This window comes from Physeter macrocephalus, chromosome 11 (genome assembly GCF_002837175.3).
Source record: "Physeter macrocephalus isolate SW-GA chromosome 11, ASM283717v5, whole genome shotgun sequence".
Lineage (NCBI taxonomy): Eukaryota > Metazoa > Chordata > Mammalia > Artiodactyla > Physeteridae > Physeter > Physeter macrocephalus.
In genome coordinates, this window is record NC_041224.1 from 39,896,069 (window position 1) to 39,913,922 (window position 17,854).

At 48.0% G+C, this 17,854-nt stretch overlaps 1 protein-coding gene across 3 annotated transcripts in view; it reads left to right on the plus strand.

Annotated features, from left to right (window-relative positions):
• Positions 1–17,854, plus strand: part of IL16 (interleukin 16) — a 112,367-nt gene that overhangs the window by 75,270 nt on the left and 19,243 nt on the right. For all 3 annotated transcript variants that reach the window (XM_028495027.2, XM_007115195.4, XM_055087893.1), the window contains exons 6-10: positions 1,511–1,625; positions 7,523–7,596; positions 8,810–9,026; positions 11,934–12,051; positions 14,450–14,582. In XM_028495027.2, coding sequence (XP_028350828.1) covers positions 1,511–1,625; positions 7,523–7,596; positions 8,810–9,026; positions 11,934–12,051; positions 14,450–14,582 — 657 coding nt within the window. The remainder of the gene's footprint in view (positions 1–1,510; positions 1,626–7,522; positions 7,597–8,809; positions 9,027–11,933; positions 12,052–14,449; positions 14,583–17,854) is intronic.

The following is a 17,854-nucleotide window of genomic DNA, read 5'->3' on the forward strand; positions in this document are numbered from 1 at the left end:
GCATGTGGGATCTTCCCGGACCGGGGCACGAACCCATGTCCCCTGCATCGGCAGGCGGACTCTCAACCACTGCGCCACCAGGGAAGCCCTGGATCTTGTTCTTAACCACTACACCATCCGGCCTCACCAGGGTGGGTGAAAGTTTGGGTCTAGAGCAATTATTTCAGTGCAAGAAGTTGGGAGCCCATACAGGGAGCCCGGAAGCTGCCCTACCTCTCATTTTCCCACCCCCATGGTACTCCTGGACACCGTTGCTCTTCCCCGTCCTGGAACACCCACACCGTCACCAGAAGCTCACACCAGCACTTTGTCCACACAGCTTTCCTGTCTGGCCCCTGCTCGCCAGGTTCCCTTAGGGTCTTGAAGGTGGCTGCCTGGCCTGCCACCTCTGTGATGCTGGGGTGAGGCACCCACTCGGCTCCGAGCAGCTGCTGGCCTCGGAGAAATTGCCCAGGAGCAGTGATGCTGTTACTTGGCAGCCGTCACTTGGAGGGGTCTTCCTGGGAGCCAAGTTGCTTACTGCTTCCTGGCACGCTTGCAAGCTGAATCCAAAGGCCCGGCCTCCAGCTGGCTTTCGTGCCTTCAGTCTATAACGTATGTTTCCCGAGCACCTTCATCCAGAGGGCAGACACTGACAAATAAGATGCGTTCACCACCTCCGGGGAGCTCACAGTCTCCAGAGGAATTCATCGCGACCCAAGCTAAGCCTTCTTGAGAAGAAGGGTCCTCTCAGTCGTGAACCAAATAAAGCAGGCTGTGTGTGCACCTCCTTCGCTGCTCTCTGGGTCTGCCTAGGTGGTTGTCCTAACTCACTGCAGGTCTACAGGCAAAGCTGGACCCGCCCGCCTTCCTCTTCCTGCTGTCTGTCACATCTTTCTCTTGCTTTCCCCGGCCTCTGGCCTCCTCTCTGCTGCCACCTGGCAGCTCCTGACCTCGTGGTACTGCAGGGGCAGGAGGGAGAGCACAGGATTGTAGTAAATCCCTTGAGAAGGGGAGGGGGTGGGATGCAGAACAGAAGGGGAGTGAACAGCTTTTGGTAGGAGAAGAGATGCTTCTTCCATTGTCAGCTGCTGCTTTTATGATTATTGCTGTGGGTGTGTTAGTTGTGGTTGCTGGATGTCTTAGTTAATATTCAAACACAACCCTATGAGTTTGGCGATGTCAGCATCATTTTCCAAGGGGGTAAATGGAAGCTCAGAGACAGGAAGTGATCTGCGCAGAGTTGCTAGTCAGAGGGGCAGAGCCAGGGTGCTTGCTTGTCTCCATTCAGACTCCCTCCGTGTGGGGAACATCAGACTCGTGAGAAAGCTCCAGACACGGCACAGCCCAGCGTGGCCTTGAAGTTACCACTTTTCCCATTCCTCTGTTAGGTCCCGAGACCTCTAAGACCAAGGGCACCCCTCTCCCCCCTGAGTCCTTTGTTCAGGGCTGGGGCAGGGCCTCAGGACATGGCAGCCCGGTGAATGGCCTGGAACACTCCGAAATCTGACCTTCTCCTCTTCTTTCCCAGGGTCTGGGCTTCAGCATCGTTGGAGGAAAGGACAGCATTTATGGCCCCATTGGAATTTACGTTAAAACCATCTTTGCGGGGGGAGCAGCGGCAGCTGATGGGAGGCTACAAGAAGGTAGATGTCCCGGCCTTTACTAGGTGATGCTGCTGGAATCAAAAGCAGAATCCCTAGGCTACCGGTAGAAGCTACTGGGAAAGTGAAATGTGTCTTGAGCCTTCAGAATCCAGCTTGCATGGATTCGGGGGTCTGCGGGCCCCGATGGCTCCGTCAGGCCTGGCACGCTGGCTGGGTGTGTTTGCACACTCAGCCTCGGTCCTGTTACTGGCCTGGGGCAGAAGACCCCTTCCATCCCTCTTGCGCCTTTGCTTGTCAAGGGCCCTCTGGCGTTGCTGGCAGCCATCGACATCCCCTTTGTTTCGTTTTCTCTGCCCTCTCCAGCCCACAGACACGGGGAACCAGGCCCAGGGCTTCCGGTGAGTCCTCTGTGAGCCTGCCCCGTTCTGGGCTCTAGGAATACAGAGGATTATCAGACAGGTTCCCTCTATTGAGGAGCTTAGGATCCACCCAGCTGCCGCCCCGCAGCTACTTGCATCCGCTACCTCCCTCCAGCTTTTTCATCTCTTCCAGGGAGGGAAGCCCCTGGCCATCCTGAGAGGAAGGGGCCCAGGGCGCTGAGGTGTCCCCTGAGTGCCCCTCCCTGTCCCCTTGTCCTGGAGCGGAGGGTTTTCTCCCCACCCCCAAGCCTACCCCACAGTCACGTGTAGGCTTGGCCCCAGGAGATCTCCAGGTTCTAACTGGGAGGCAAAATTCCGGGGCAGGTAGTCAGGGGGCAGAAGGGAAGATGCTGCAGGCCTGACACTGGGCTACACGTGGATCTTTAAAGAGAAGGGATTTCACAACCTTCTCACCTTCTCTGTCAGGCCAGTTTCTGTAAACTCTGCTGCGAGCCGAACCACCTCTAATAACCTAACTTATTCAGGGCAGGGTTGACCAGCTACAGCCCGCAGGCCACATCTGGCCCACTGCCTGTTTTTATAAGGCTCACGAACGAAGAAGAGTTTTCATGTCTCTTAAACGGCTGAAAAAAAGTCAAAAGAAGTTTGGATTCGTTTGTGAAAATTAAATTCAAATTTCAGCCTCCGTAGAAAAGCTTTATTGGTACACAGCCATGCTCCCTCATTGACCTCTCGTCTATGGCTGCTTTTGTGCAGTGTTGAGTAGTTTCGACAGAGAGCATGTGGCCTGCAAAGCTTAAAATATTTACTATCTGGCTCTCTATAGAGAAAGTTTGCCAACTCTAACTTATGCTAGATTATGCGTATGGATTTTATTGTATGGGCAGTGGGGAGCATTTGAAGCTTTTTATAATTTGGGAGGGACCAGCTAGGACCAGGGTTTTTAGTTGATTCAGGAAGCTGAGTGTAAGATGAAGTGGGCTGGCTAGATACCAGAAGCAGTAAAACCAGTTCAGAGGCTATTGTAAGATCCAGGCTCCAGCTCTTAAGGGTCTGCCCTGAGGCTGTAACCCTGGGAGGAGAAAGATGCCGATGGGGGAAACAACGGCTTCTGTGGAGGTGGCAAATGAGGTCAGAGAACACGTGAAGGCGTCTGATCTTAGTAAACTAGAGAACCATGATGAATTATATATAACAAGAGGTGGAGGAAGAGGAGTAAAAGAAAGCAAATGAGGGTATTTAGGTTTGAGCAGCAGAGCGGAGCGAGGTCTCCAGGTGAGCACTAGGTGGCGCTGTCCAGCAGGCGAATGAAAATTTGGGTTCCAGTTCAGGAAGGGAATAAGGGTTGAATGTAGATTCTTGGGGTCATTTGGAAAATAGCTGAAGTTATAGAGTGGATGCAGGAAGCAGGGAAGAGAGGAGAGAGAAGAGGGCCGAGGCAAGGCTTGAGGGGGATAGCTAAATCAAGAGGCACGCAGAGGAGTTATTGAGAGAAAGGAAAGAAAGTGGGATCAGAATCTTGAGATGGGCCCGTCTGCTTCATTATCTTCTGTACTTTTCAGTGTTTGACTAAAGGGTGGAGGAGGAATTGAAGTGGCCAGAAGAGAGAAGCCTGCCCAAGCCAAGCTTCTTTCTTTTTCTTTCTGGGTATTTGTCTCGCTTAGTTAATAGTGATCGTAAGAATTCGGTGAAAAAGACGCTGAGCTAGTCTGCAGTCCTTGATTCTAGCCTCAAATAATTGACCAAATTGCCTTTTGTAACTTCTTTCAAAAGTGAAGTTTTAGCATACGCCCTTGAATTCCCAGGGGATATGTCAGTTGCAACAAAAGTTTGGTGTCCAGATCAAGGCTAAGAATGTTTTATTTGTATTCCCTTTGCAAAAAAATGATTGTGTAAGATTTATACGGCAAAACCGAGGCTATTCACCTTCCACCAGATATGGCCAAATAAGGCTAAGGACTCTCTGGAAGGCCCAGATTATGTGGCCCCCTTGGGATGGACATTCTAATAATCTGAAGACAAGTTCAGCCGCTTGTATCATAAAGAATGGATGTTTCTGAAGTGTGTTCTTTGTAGATCCTGCCTTCAGCACGTACTTAGTTATATCTTGATTATTTTAAATTTGTCAGTTGTCACACCTCAACTTGGAATCTTATAAGGACAAGGACCGAGCCTTTTATTTTTCTTGTCTAGTTTTAGCAACTTAACAGATTAAGCTGATTTGAATATGCTTCCCACCCCTTTATTGTCATAGACACCAAGTTGGCTAAAACAGCACACCCGAACTCTAAAGAAAGAAATGGAAACACCCATCTTCTAAGAAACAAAGAAACCACTTTAAATCTCAGCGTGACATTCCCAGGAGTTGATGACATGATAGCACAGGGAGCTGCTTAGGCCCAGGGGCTGGGATTCGATGGCCACACAGGGGCCGGAGAGGTGGTCTTGGGCCCTGGGAACCTCTGAAAACCTGCAGAAAGCCTTCATACTAAAAAGCTGCCCTCATGAAAGGCCAGCAAGCCCAGGGAAGCAACAAGGAAACGTAATTTTGTCCTTGGCCCTTAGGTGGGGAAAAGACATCCCGCTCGAGAAAATGAAGAGCCAAACCCGTGTCAGGGTGATTGTGCAACCTCAGCCGTCAGCCCTTGCAGCTCACAACTCCCAAGCTGAGGAGCTAATGTTACTACTGGTCCTGAACCAGTCCTGAGACCCCGGGGTGCCTGCTGGAAATAAAGGAACAAAATAAAAGTAGCCACCTGAGGGGTGTGGGAATTCCACCGAAAAACAAGCTCCCCTTAAAAATGAGTTGAAAATAAAGATTACAATTGTTCAGCCAGAATAAGGAATGAAATCCTGCCTTTTGGGACAACATGGATGGACCTTGAAGGCATCATACCGAGTGAAATAAGTCAGAAGAGAAAGACAAACAACATACAATCACACTTATATATGGAATCTAAAAAAAACAAACAAAACAAAACAAAACAAAAAACCTAACTCATAGCTATAGAGAACAGATAGGTGGTTGCCAGAGTTGCGGGGGGGGAGGGTGAATTGGGTGAAGGCGGTCAAAAGGTATAAATGTCCAGTTATAAAATAAATAAATCTTGGGTGACTCTAGTTAGTAATACTGTATTGTATGTTTGAAAGTTCCTAAGAGGGTAGAGCTTTTCCTTTTTAAAAATTTTGTTGAAGTGTAGGTGATTTACAGTGTTGTGCTAATTTCTGCTGTACAGAACAGTGACTCAGTTCTACACATATATATTCTTTTTCATATTCTTTTACATTCTGGTGTATCACAGGATATTGAATATAGTTCCCTGTGCTATACAGGAGGACCTTGCTGTTTATCCATCCTATATATACTAGTTTGCATTGGCTAATCCAAAGTTCCCAATCCACTTGGGTAACCACAAGTCTGTTAAAAGAGTAGCTCTTGAAAGTTCTCATCACAAGGAAAACAAACTTGTAACCAGGTGTGGTGACTCATATTAACTAGACTTATTGTGGTGATCATTTCTCAACATATAAGATCTTTAAAAAGATAAGACAAGGAATAGAAAAATAATAAGGAAAGAACAGAACACAATGAAAAAACAGATCGATGTGAAAAAAATAACTTTTAGAAATTTAAAAAAAGCAAAGTCATTGAAATAAAAAAAAAAAAAAAAACCTCAGCGGATGGGTTAAACAGTAGATAAATGCAGCTGTAAGGAGAACTTGTGATCTGGAGATTATCCAGTAGGCCACACAGAACAATAGAGAAGAAAAAGATGAGCACTAGAGAAACATGCAGAATAGGTTGAGATGGTCCAAAATAATCTAATGGGAATTCTAGAAAGAAAGAATAGAGTGAAAGAGGGAAAGCGATAGGCGATGAGATCGTGGTTAAGAATTTTCCAGAATTATCCAGAATTTTCCAGAATTATGCAAACTTCAGTATGAGGTAGCACCCTAACACATCCCAGTGAAACTTCAGACTATCAAAGACTATATATATATATATATATATATATATATATATATATATATATATGTTATGATAAATAACAATATCACACTTCACAACCTGATCCAGTTAAAGTTAGACCCCCTTTTCAGAGAGAGTGCTGCCAGTTCAGGCTTTCTCTGACTTGAAGATTTTTAGCTGTCTTTTCCCTGGTTGTCTTCGTTAAACTTGCAGCTGGTCTGTCACTTCTCTTATTGCTGTTAATACTTTGGAACTACCACCCTTCACTTAATTTCTTACCTCTATGGTTTCCGTTGTTTTCAACAATGTCCTGAGGACATTAATTTCACCAAGCTCTGAATTAGTTTCAAACCCTTAGAGCTGTAGAGCTCTCTGTTCTTAAATTTCTTTCTCACTGGCAGGATTTTTGTATTATGATTTCTCCAGTTGATAACCATAATCTACATGGTAGTTGTGAGGCTTAACCCCCTGGTCTAGCTTACCCCTTTTGACAAGGAATCTCCGTCTTACAGGGAGCTGAAGTGGGGTGACTGGGGACAAGTACAATATATATATATATATATATATATAAAACAACCAGAGAAAAAAGATGGATTCTCTACAATGGGACCATAATTAAGTGACAGCAGATTCACCCAGTAGCACGCAGGCCAGAAAACTGTGTAAAAAATAATGTTTGCTTCTGAATTTCCAGGCACAGTGTTGAATACAGAGACAGTGCTCTTTGTTTATGTATTGAATAGATGGAATGAATGGGCGAAAGTGGTTTTCCATCCCCATAAAAATGGATCTCTGGATACAGAAAAAATTCTTCTCTTAGGTGTATAGGAGGAAAAAGCTCTGAGTCCTAACTCTTTTTACCGTATGAACTTTGGACTTCTCTGAGCTCACTTTCCTCTTCTGTAACATGGGACCTACACTGCATTCTGGAAACATCTCATCCAACCCACATTTACTGGGCACTGTGGAGGCCTCACCCAGAATTGGCCCTGGGGATACAGCATCTGATGTAACAAAGCTCCGTCCCCAGGGAGAGACTTTCACAGTTCATCGATGACCACTGGGGTGACAAGGGCTATGAGAGTGGTAGGTTCTGGGTGCCACGAGAGCGCAAAGTCAGCAGAGACCAAGAGATTAAGAAGTGGTAGGTGAAGAAGGTAGGAGATGTACATTTTAGTTTAGAAGATGGCACGGAAACAAGCATGGAACTGCACAGACCACTGTGGGAAAGGCAGGTGTGTGGCGTCAGGAAATGGTCCAGGGGAGCGAATGGCAAGAGGGGCTGAGAGGCAGGAGGGAAAGAGGTGAAACACAGAGGTGGACAGGGAGCCGACTGGTCCAGGCCTTGTGTTCCTGGCTAAGGACCCTGGATCTCACTCTGGAAAGTAAGCGGTGCCAGAGAAGGCCCAGCACTGCTGCCTTGCCCACCTCCCAGGGGGAGAGCCCTGAATGAGGAGATGTTCTTTGTGATGCTTTGTACATCTCACAGAAACCTGGACGGGGGGTGGGGGCACTAAAGTTTAAGGGATAACGCCTCCTGATTGGGCAAAACTCTTCTCAGCTACAATTTCTCCCTCTCCCAACAGGTGATGAAATTCTGGAACTCAACGGGGAATCGATGGCTGGACTCACACATCAGGATGCTTTGCAGAAGTTCAAGGTGACCATTTATTATCAATATATGGCCAAACTCTGGGGCCTTCAGACAAAGGAAACAAGCTCCCAGCATCACCCTCCTTCCTTCAAACCTACAAATTCCAAATGTGGGCTCCTTTACGTGGGGCACCTTGCTGACACTGATCCAGGCACATTGTTCAAAAAAGGCCTTACTCTGAAAATAATAGTGTAATCAGGACTGTTGTCGGGAGGTGCATCAACGATTTGAGGTTTATAGAACGGTTTTATTTTATTTTATTTTTTTATTGGAGTATAATTGCTTCACCATGTTGCGTTAGTTTCTGCTGTACAATGAAGTGAATCAGCTATACGTATACATCTATCCCCTCCCTCTTGGACCTCCCTCCCACCTCCCCCCACAACCCACCCATCTAGGCCATCACAGAGCACCGAGCTGAGCTCCCTGTGCTATACAGCAGGTTCCCACTAGCTATCTATTTTACACGTAGTAGTGTATATATGTCAATCCTAATCTTCCAGTTGGTCCCACCTTCCCCTTCCCCACCTGTGTCCACATGTTTGTTCTCTACATCTCTATTCCTGCCCTGCAGATAGGTTCATCTGTACCATTTTTCTAGCTTCCACATATATGTGTTAGCATATGATATTTGTTTTTCTCTTTCTGGCTTACTTCACTCTGTATGACAGACTCTAGGTCCATCCACATCTCTACACATGACCCAGTTTTGTTCCTTTTTATGGCTGAGTAGTATTCCATTGTATATATGTACCACATCATTATCCATTCCTCTGTCGTTGGACATTTAGGTTGTTTCCATGTCCTGGCTATTCTAAATAGTGCTGCAATGAACACTGGGGTACACATGTCCTTTTGAATTACGGTTTTCTCAGGGTATAACGTTCTATGTATTTATATTACAATCTTTAAAGTTTCGAAGACAGTCACTGAAAGATATTTTTTGAGTCTCCATCTAGTTAGTTCAATTCAAGACTCTATCTCTTTGGCATATATATGTATATACTTTGTATATAAGGTGTCATATCCATATCCAGACATACAAATATATGTCATGTATATGTATACACACATTTCTGTATCTCACACACACACACACACCCGCATGTGGCCACATTTCTTTAGAAAGCATTCTACTATTGTTCCCCACAAAGGCCCGGGCTCCTCCCCTCGCCCCGAGCTGCCGCTGGAAGCCTTGGCCCTCTCTCTTTCCTTCCAGCAAGCCAAAAAGGGGCTCCTCACCGTGACGGTGAGGACCCGCCTGACGGCCCCCCACTCCCTGAGCAGCCGCCTGTCCCCCGCACTGTGTCGCTCCCTGAGCTCCAGCACCTGTGTCACCAAGGACTGCAACTCCTTCATCCTGGAAAGCCCTGAAGCGCCCGCCAGCCGCGCCAAGCCCAACTACAGGATCCTGGTGGAGGTGTCCCTGAAGAAAGGTAGGCTGGACTCCTGGGGGCCCCGCTGTCCTCCTCCGCCCTCTGCCTGGGCCTCCCTCCACTGAGCTATCTCCCAGAATTTCTTCGGCTGGAAACAGGCCCAGGTATTGTCCTTTAGCAGATTTTATGGCTGCTGTTTAGCCCCAAGGTCTAGGGCTCTGTTTGTTAGCAGAAGCCTGGGACACACCATCCAAATTCAGTCAACATGTCCCAGTGCAGTGGATAAAATAAAACAAAAGGAAGCAAACACAAATCTCTCTCTCTCACTCACACACACACACACACACACACACACACACACACACACACACGACCAGGAGTTGTAGCTCTACAGCTAATCTGCTAAGAGACCTTGGGCAGGTCACTTGCCCTCTCTGGGACTCTTCTTTTCTCACTTGTGCCAGAAAATTGAGATCCTCTCAAGCTCAGACATTTGGGGATTGGCATCTAGTCCCTTCAGCCCCCACCAAGGGTGGATGCTAACTGCAGGGGGCTCAGCAGGGCCCCCCTGCCAGATTACAGCTAGGCTGAGACCTGGAGAATGAAGAGGAGGCGGCTCCCGCAAAGGGACCAGCTCAGATTGTAGGGACAGAGGGAAAGCCAGTGTGGCTGCAGCGAGGTGGGCAGCCTGAGAAGTGGTGTTGGAGCACCGGGCGGAGGCAAAGAGACAGACCCTGTGGGACTTTGCCGCTAGATTCTCTTCTAATTGCAACCGGGAGCCCCTGAGAGATTTCTAAGCACAGACATAATCAGCTTATGCTTTAAAAGAAACATCTCCTCCGCGTCTCTGTAGAGAATGGCCTATAATGTGACAAAAATGGAGGCTTGGGAACCAGTTGCAGCCATTGGATCAGAGAGGATGGAGAACGGTAGGTGGAGACGGGTGGGTGGCTTTGAGATCTGCTGTAGAAGAAGAATGAGTAATGAAGAGGGTAGACGGCAGGCAGCCTGAGGACTCAGACATCCCTGAGCCCCCAAGCCTGGCATGAATACTAGGCACAGGTCAGTACGCGCTGGCACACGCCAGCAGCTGTGTCCAGGACTCCCGGCGTGAGCTCACTGAGCAGGCGTAGGACATGGGGAAGACATGGCTCTCTTCCTTCCCCTGTTGGGCTCCGTGGTCCCTGGCCTTGGAGTGGTGTTTCCTCTGATCACTGGCATCAGAAATACCATAGGCAGGGTTTTTGCTTGATTGTCGTATGTATATGACACAGCTTCTGAATCTCTAGCCCCAGAGATTTCGCTTCCACAGTATTAGAAGAGAGGCCCAGGGATCTATAACTTTTATATAAGTACCCCAGGCAATTCTGATACCCACAAGGCTTAAGAACTCTCACTCTGGTCAGGAAACCTGATCTCGGCAAAGGGCTCTGACCTTTGTTTGTGGGCCATATCACAGCCAAAATGCCTCATCCATCAAACAGGGTTGCTAACAGTTGCCCATGGCAACCCTCATGGGACGTTGGGAGGACCAGCATCACAGGTGAAAATACTCACAACCGTGCTTTGTAAATCACAGGTGCCAGGAGCAAACCATAAGAAGGTCTTTCTCCTACTCCCTGGCCACTCCATCTGGTCCTTCTTACCGGCTACCCCTCATTCTCCAGTCCTTTTGATGCTGGTCAGCTCCAGGCCCTCCTCTCCCACACACTCTGGGGGACCCATCCAGCCCGATGGTCCTAACACCACCACCTCCACGTTGATACTTCCAAACTTCAAACTTCCACCCTGCCTTCTCTGCTGGGTTCCAGATTCATCTACCCAACTATCTACTCCCCATGTCTACTTGGCTACTTCACAGGCATCTCAAGAGTGACTGGGGGCAAAACTGCACGCCTGGTCGCCATCCTCCTGATTCTAGTCCTCCGTAGGCATCCTGTTTCGGTAAACCGAATCATCATCCACCCAGTTACTCAAGCCAAAAAAATCTCAGAGTTCTTCAAGCTAAAAGAATCTCTACGAGTTATCTTCATTTTAATTTATGAAATCCCCATATTGAATCCATCAGCAAGTCTGTCTTCAAGATGAGTTCTGTGTATATCCATCTCTCTCCACTTTCACTAGCGGTAAAATCCAAGTCACCACTGCTGGGTGAAGAGTAGCCTCTTAATTGCTCTCCTTGTTCCCATTCTTGCTTGACCCTTCATAGCTCTTTCTTTTCCCAGCAGCCAGTCATATTTGGGAAAATAGAAATTAGACCGTGTCACTTCCGGCTCATAAGTTTCCTATGGCATGCCTTCTCAGTGGAGAATAGCGTCCTTTCACTGACACATCCTTGCTGGCAAGGTTCCATTTAAGCTGGCCCTTGCCTCCCTGTCCTGAATCCTCTCAATACCGCTATCCCCGTGATGGGCTACGTTCCAGCCACACTGGCCTCCTTTTTGGTCCTGCAGCATGGCCTGCTTCCTTTCACCTTGGGCCTTTGCATTAGCTGTTACCTCTTTTGGGAATGATCTGCCCCCATCACCACATCCCTGGTTCCTTCTTGTCATTCGTATTTTAGCCTAAATGTTGCCCTCTCTGAGTCCTAAAGTGGTCATCCTTTTGTGTTCTAGTGCATTCCCCAGTAATTCTCTGCATATACTTATCACTCCCTGACATCTTCCTCCCTCCTTCCTTCTTTCCCTCCCTCCCTCCCTCCCTCCCTCCCTCTCTCTCTCCCTTCCTTCCTTCTTTCCTTCCCTTTCCTTACTTGACCTTAGCATCCTCACCTGCCTTGGCCACTAGTTGCTGACCCTGGAGCAGTGCCCACTCACAGTGACGCTCCATAAGCATGGGTGCAATGAATGCATTCATGAATACGAGACAGCAACGAACCCAGGACAGGTATGGCACCTAATAGACTCGTGCAACCCTGGGAAAGCTCAGTCACCAGTCCCCCCACCCCCATCCCGTTCTGCCTTCCAGAGGCTGGCGTTGGGCTGGGAATCGGCCTGTGCAGCGTCCCCTATTTCCAGTGCATCTCAGGCATTTTCATTCACACGCTCTCTCCGGGATCCGTGGCGCATCTGGATGGACGACTCCGGTATGTCCTGATTTCTGTTTTTGAAAAGACCCCTGATTTACAAAGGAGGGAAGGAATTCCTTAGTGCATCAGGAGACTGACTGGGAGATGAGATATTTAGAATGATCCAGGGATAGCTCAGAGCCTTTGTCCTCAAAGTGTGGTCCCTGGACCAGCGGCATTGAAATCACTTGGGAGTTCCTTAGAAATGCAGAATCCCAGGGCCCTCCCCAACCCACTGAATCAGAACCTGCATTTTAACTAGATCCCCGGGAATTTGTATGCACGTTGCAGTGTAAGAGGCATTGTCTCAGAGAATATCAGTCTGAAACAGAAAGCATGAAGTTAAACATACTTTTTTTTTTTTTTTTTTTTTTTTTTTTTTTTTTTTGCGGTACGCGGGCCTCCCTCTGCTGCGGCCTCTCCCGTTGCGGAGCACAGGCTCCGGACGCGCAGGCTCAGCGGCCATGGCTCAGGGGCCCAGCCGCTCCGCGGCATGTGGGATCCTCCCAGACCGGGACGCGAACCCGGTTTCCCTGCATCGGCAGGCGGACGCGCAACCACTGCGCCACCAGGGAAGCCCTAAACATACTTTAATTCAGATGTAAATAATACAGACTGTAGAGTGACATAAATAGGAGCTTCAAGGAGGTTTACCTGTGGAGTCAGTCTGTATGGAAAAAGAAGCTTACTAAGCAATAAGTATTAACTCCATTTCTTGGTAGCATAAACAGAATATTTTCGGGCATTCCACATATATCTTTTTACGAATAACTTCTAAGAGAAGTAAAGATCTAAATTTGACTTTCAACAAGGGATCTGAGTTTGGTAATTACATTCCAGTTTAACTTGTTACAGTACTTTATACTCAGTCCAACACTCATGTGCGGTATAGCTTCTCTCCTATAGCGTAAGAAGATATATGCTATATATTTATATGTATCCCAGATCGTATATCTTCATGTATATCTTCTCTACTGGGCTTAGGTTTTGCTGAATCAGGAGAGTTTTGCCATATGTTAAAATGTTTTCCTATCATTGTAGTATTGGGGTTGGCCAAAAAGTTCGTTGGGGTTTTTCCATAAGATGTTATGGAAAAACCCGAACGAACTTTTTGGCCAAGCCAATATCTGCACGCCCTGCTTACGGTGGTATCTTGATGGAGCTTCTGAATTAGAGGTGGGCTTGCTGCTGTCATGGGCAGGAGGGTGACAGCTGATTTGCTGAGCTGCTGTGCTGTTACCTGGGACCGAGTGGCTCAGTCAGAGTGATGGCCTTAGTCCTAATATCTTTAGACAGAGTCTTCCCTCCTGGACCTGCAGCTGGGTAGGGACTGTTTTGGAAGCTTCCACTTTCCTTGGCATCAGGTGCTCTATGGTCTTCAGTTACCTCAGTGAAAATGTGTACTTTCTTAGCCAGAAGGAGAAGGGGAACTAACTCAGTGACAGAAATGTAGAAGGAAGGGGCAGCCAACCACAGCAGGAGGAAGTGTGAAATAAGCCACAGGAGACCTGAGTTCCAATCCTGGCCCTGCTGATAAACAGCTAGGGCAGAGGAGGGCAAGTGGGGGCCCACCATCTCTTGTTTTTGTTAAATAAAGTTTTATTGAAACAAAGCCATGCTCATTCATTTACATATTGTCTAAGGCTGCTATTTTTGGGCTATGACATCAGAGTTGCACCGTTGCCACAGAGATGGCATGGCCTGCAAAGCCTAAAATATTTACTATTTGGCACTTTCCAGAAAAAGTTTTTTAATCCCTAAGTGACGTCTTACTGAGGAGATAATGTCACCCTCTCTGCCTCATTTTCCCCATGTATGAAGCAAGAGGATTGGATTGTACAAAATCCTCTGTGTATCGATGCAACCTTATTTTTTCTACCTCGTTTTTCCCCCATTTCCCGCCTTACAAGAATGAACTCCATGGCCTTCCCTCTTTACTTCTTTTTGCAAGAACCTTGGCTGCTCCCCCATCCAGTTATTTCTTCTTTACCTTTTAGCACGTCCCATCTGCTCTTCCTGTTAACCATTCTGCATATGGGAACGTTGAAGCCCCAAGAGAGGAAGTGAGCAGTTAAATTGTGGTTAATTGGTTAATCCATTACATTGGTTAAACGACGCCCTCCATCTTGATCGAGCTTAAGTTAAATGGAAGGGGCAGAAAAAAGTTACAAACTTCCATGAATGTTGTCCCACACTCGGTATGCGCTGTCTCCCACTTTGTGGTCATGCGTGAAGGGGGTGTGTGATATGTCGCTTTGGTCGACCCTGTACTGAGTTTCAGTCGGGAGGCGAAGGAGGTCTACTTATTGCTGTGAATTTGAGGTCTCATCACACAGCCCAGGCAGGACTGGGACCTCGGGGAAGCACATGTCCTGTTGATGAGCTTGCTGATGGCTTCTTGTTGATGCCTCTGCAGGTGTGGCGATGAACTTGTGGAAATCAACGACTCCCCCGTGCACTGCATGACGCTCAATGAAGTCTACGCCATCCTGAGTCACTGTAACCCGGGTCCAGTCCCCATCATGGTTAGCCGACATCCGGACCCACAGGTGACACCCTGCTGGCCATCCTCTTCTTCCCAGGCCCACTCTCTCAGGACTCAAATGAACCAAGTGTCTGTCATAACAAGCGTCTGCAGAGAGGTCCTCTGACAAACTCCTAGACACAGAGGCGATTGGCGTTAGCTCAGGGAAGCTCTTGCAGCTGGGTTACAGGCTCTAGGGCAGGAAAATATAGACCCAGGGTTCCTGCTAGTAGATAGAAGAGATTCACTCATGCATGCATCCAGTGGGTCCCCACTATGTGATTGTCTGGACCCGGGCGCTGGGCACACAGGAAGAAGTGGGCTCGTAGCATGCAGGCCTGCCCTCCAGAAGCTTACATTCTCGCTAGAGAGACTGACAGAGAAATCATTGCGATACAGAGTGGTAAGTACTATGAGAATACAGGGATACAGAAGGGAAGGTGAGAGAAAGCAAGAATTACCAGAAGTTAGTTTTCTCCAGGCAAAGAATTTGTGGAAGGTCGTTCCAGGCAGTGGGAACACAAAGTTAAGCTGCAGAGTCGTGAAGGGACCTGTCGTGGAAGGAGAGGGGTAGGTTCTCGGGGCTGGGATGTAGGGACTGGAGGAGAGCATCGAGAATGGAGTTTGGCGAGGCATTGGGGTCACGTGGCAAAGGGCTTGCCACAGGATGCTAAGGTGTTTGCATTTTATTCCTTGAGTGGTGAGGAGCTAGGGGAGGTCTCTAGCTCTATATGTAACATGTTCAGGCTTTTTTTTTACCCTTTGATTGCACGGCAGAGGACAGGATGGAGTAGGTGGAACTCGGAGTTTTTCAGAGGAAGGAAACGGATGGTGAGGGCCTGAACTAAACAGCAGATGTGGGAAGAGAATAGAGAAGAAGGGGCAACAAGAGGCAACCTGGGAAGAATCAACAAGCTCTGTTGGCTGATTAGCTCTGGGGCAAGAGAGGCGGGAGCCTAGGAGGACTGGAGTATTTTTAGATTAGAAGACCGAGTGATGACGACACCACCACCGGAGCAGAGAATCAGAGAAGGGAGGTGGGCTTGGAAGGGAAGAGAAAGATCTCAGTGTGGGATACAGAGAGATGGAGGTGCCTGGGGGAGGTTTAGTCAGAGATGCCCACAGGCAATTAGATTTGGGACTGACATTGCCTGGTAAGTGAGATCCACGTGGGAGCAAGACTTGAGAAGGGAAGCCATGGGCGTGGGTGAGATGACTTTGGGGACCCTGGTGATAATCACCATCACTATTTATTTCATCCTTAGTGTGTACCAGCGGGGTTTGCCAAAGACTTGACATATACAATTGCATTTAGTCGCTATACATCCCTCTGAAGTTGGTATGATTTTCCCCTCCAATTCCTAGATGAGGAAACTGAGGCTTAGAAAGGCAAACGAACTTGCCCAGTGGTGGAGCTACGAAGTGGAGAAACGCCGATTTAAATCCACAATAGCCTGTGTTCTTAACTAGTGGGGTCCCAAACTCCCAGCAGAGATAGGACAGAGAATGGAATGATGGACAAGATCCACACGTGCCTGTGTGGTTGGGTTCAAACCCAGCCCTGCTCGGTCATTAAGCACTGACAATAAGCGCACTGGAGGAAAGCAAACTTCTCACTTAAGGTAAACAAGTAACTCGTCTAAACCTCCGGGCAGTAGAAGAGAAGAGAAAAGACAGGGGTCTCGATTCTTTGATCCGTGCCTCTTGCTGCCCTGGAGTACCATGGCGAGAGAGCAGCGGAGGAGGACGCAGGGTAGGGGGGCGAAGCTGTGGCCCCTGGACTTGAGGGGCTTGCATTCTGGCTGGAGGGGTGAGGCATCCACAGAGAGTCCACAGGAGGTGAGGGCCCTGGGCGTGAGGGGGTCAGGGGCCCAGCTGCTCAGCCAAGGGAGCCAGGTCGTGAAGGGCAGGCAGAGCTTGGGGCAGCAGAAAGGCTAAGGCACTGCAGGCAGGGGACACACACACACAGCAGGATGCCTCGCTCATGCCCAGCTTCGCTACTTACTTCGAGTGACCTTGGACAACCATGTAACCTCTTAGAGGCTCTGGTTCCTCAACTCTGAAATGGGGGTGTGGTCTCCACCTTACAGGACTGCTGCTGAGGGTAAATCTCTTCTACTGAGAGTCTACCATTGGGCAGGAACCGTGCCCAGCACTTTAAATGATTTATTTAGTATTATTTTTGTGCAGGGGGGTAAAATGATCTAACATGAAGTTTACCATCTTAGCCTTTTTTTTGGCCGCAGCGCGCGGCCTGTGGGCTCTCCATTCCCCAACCAGAGACTGAACCCGCGCCCCCTGCAGTGAAGCGCGGGGGTTTTAACCACTGGACTGCCAGGGAAGTCCCCCGTCTTAGCCATTTTGAAGCGTGGAGTTCAAAATGAAGTGTGGCACGAGGGACATTCACGCTGTTTTGCAGCCATGACCACCAGCCGTCTCCAGGACTCTTCATCTTGCCAAACTGACACTCTCTACCCCTTAAACACCTCTCATCCCCCCACCTCCCAGCCCCCGGAGATGACCATTTTACTTTCTGTCTCCGCGATTTTACTACTCTGCATACTTCATACAAGTGATGTCATACAGTATTTGTCCTTTCGTGACTGGCTTATTTCACGTAGCATAATGTCCTTTAGGCTCATCCATGTTGTGGCATGTGTCAGCATCTCCTTCCTTTTTAAGGCTGAATAAGATTCCATTGTATGTATAGACCATATTTTGTATACCCATTCATTTGCTGATGGACACTTGGGTTGCTTCCACCTTTTGGCTATTGCGAATAATGCTGCTATGAACATAGGTGTACAAATATCTGAGTCCCTGCTTTCCATTCTTTCTGGGTATATATCCAGAAGTAGAATTGCTGGATCATATGGTAATTCTATTTTTAATTTTTCTGAGGAACCGCCATACTGTTTTCCATGGTGGCTGCACCATTTTACATTCTCACCAGCAGTGTACAAGGGTTTCAATTTCGTCATATCCTAGTAACACTTTTCATTTTCTATTTTTCTGATAGTAACCATCCTCATGGGTGTGAAGTGACATCTCATGGTGGTTTTGCTTTGCATTACCTTAATGATTAGTGATGTTGAGCATCTTTTCACATGCTTATTGGCCATTTGCATATCTTCTTTGGAAAATGGCTATTCAAATCCTTTGCCCATGTTTTACTTGGATTGTTTGATTTTTTTTTTTCTTTTTTTTTTTTTGGGGCACGCGGGCCTCTCACCGCTGTGGCCTCTCCCGTCGCGGAGCACAGGCTCTGGACGCGCAGGCTCAGCGGCCATGGCTCAC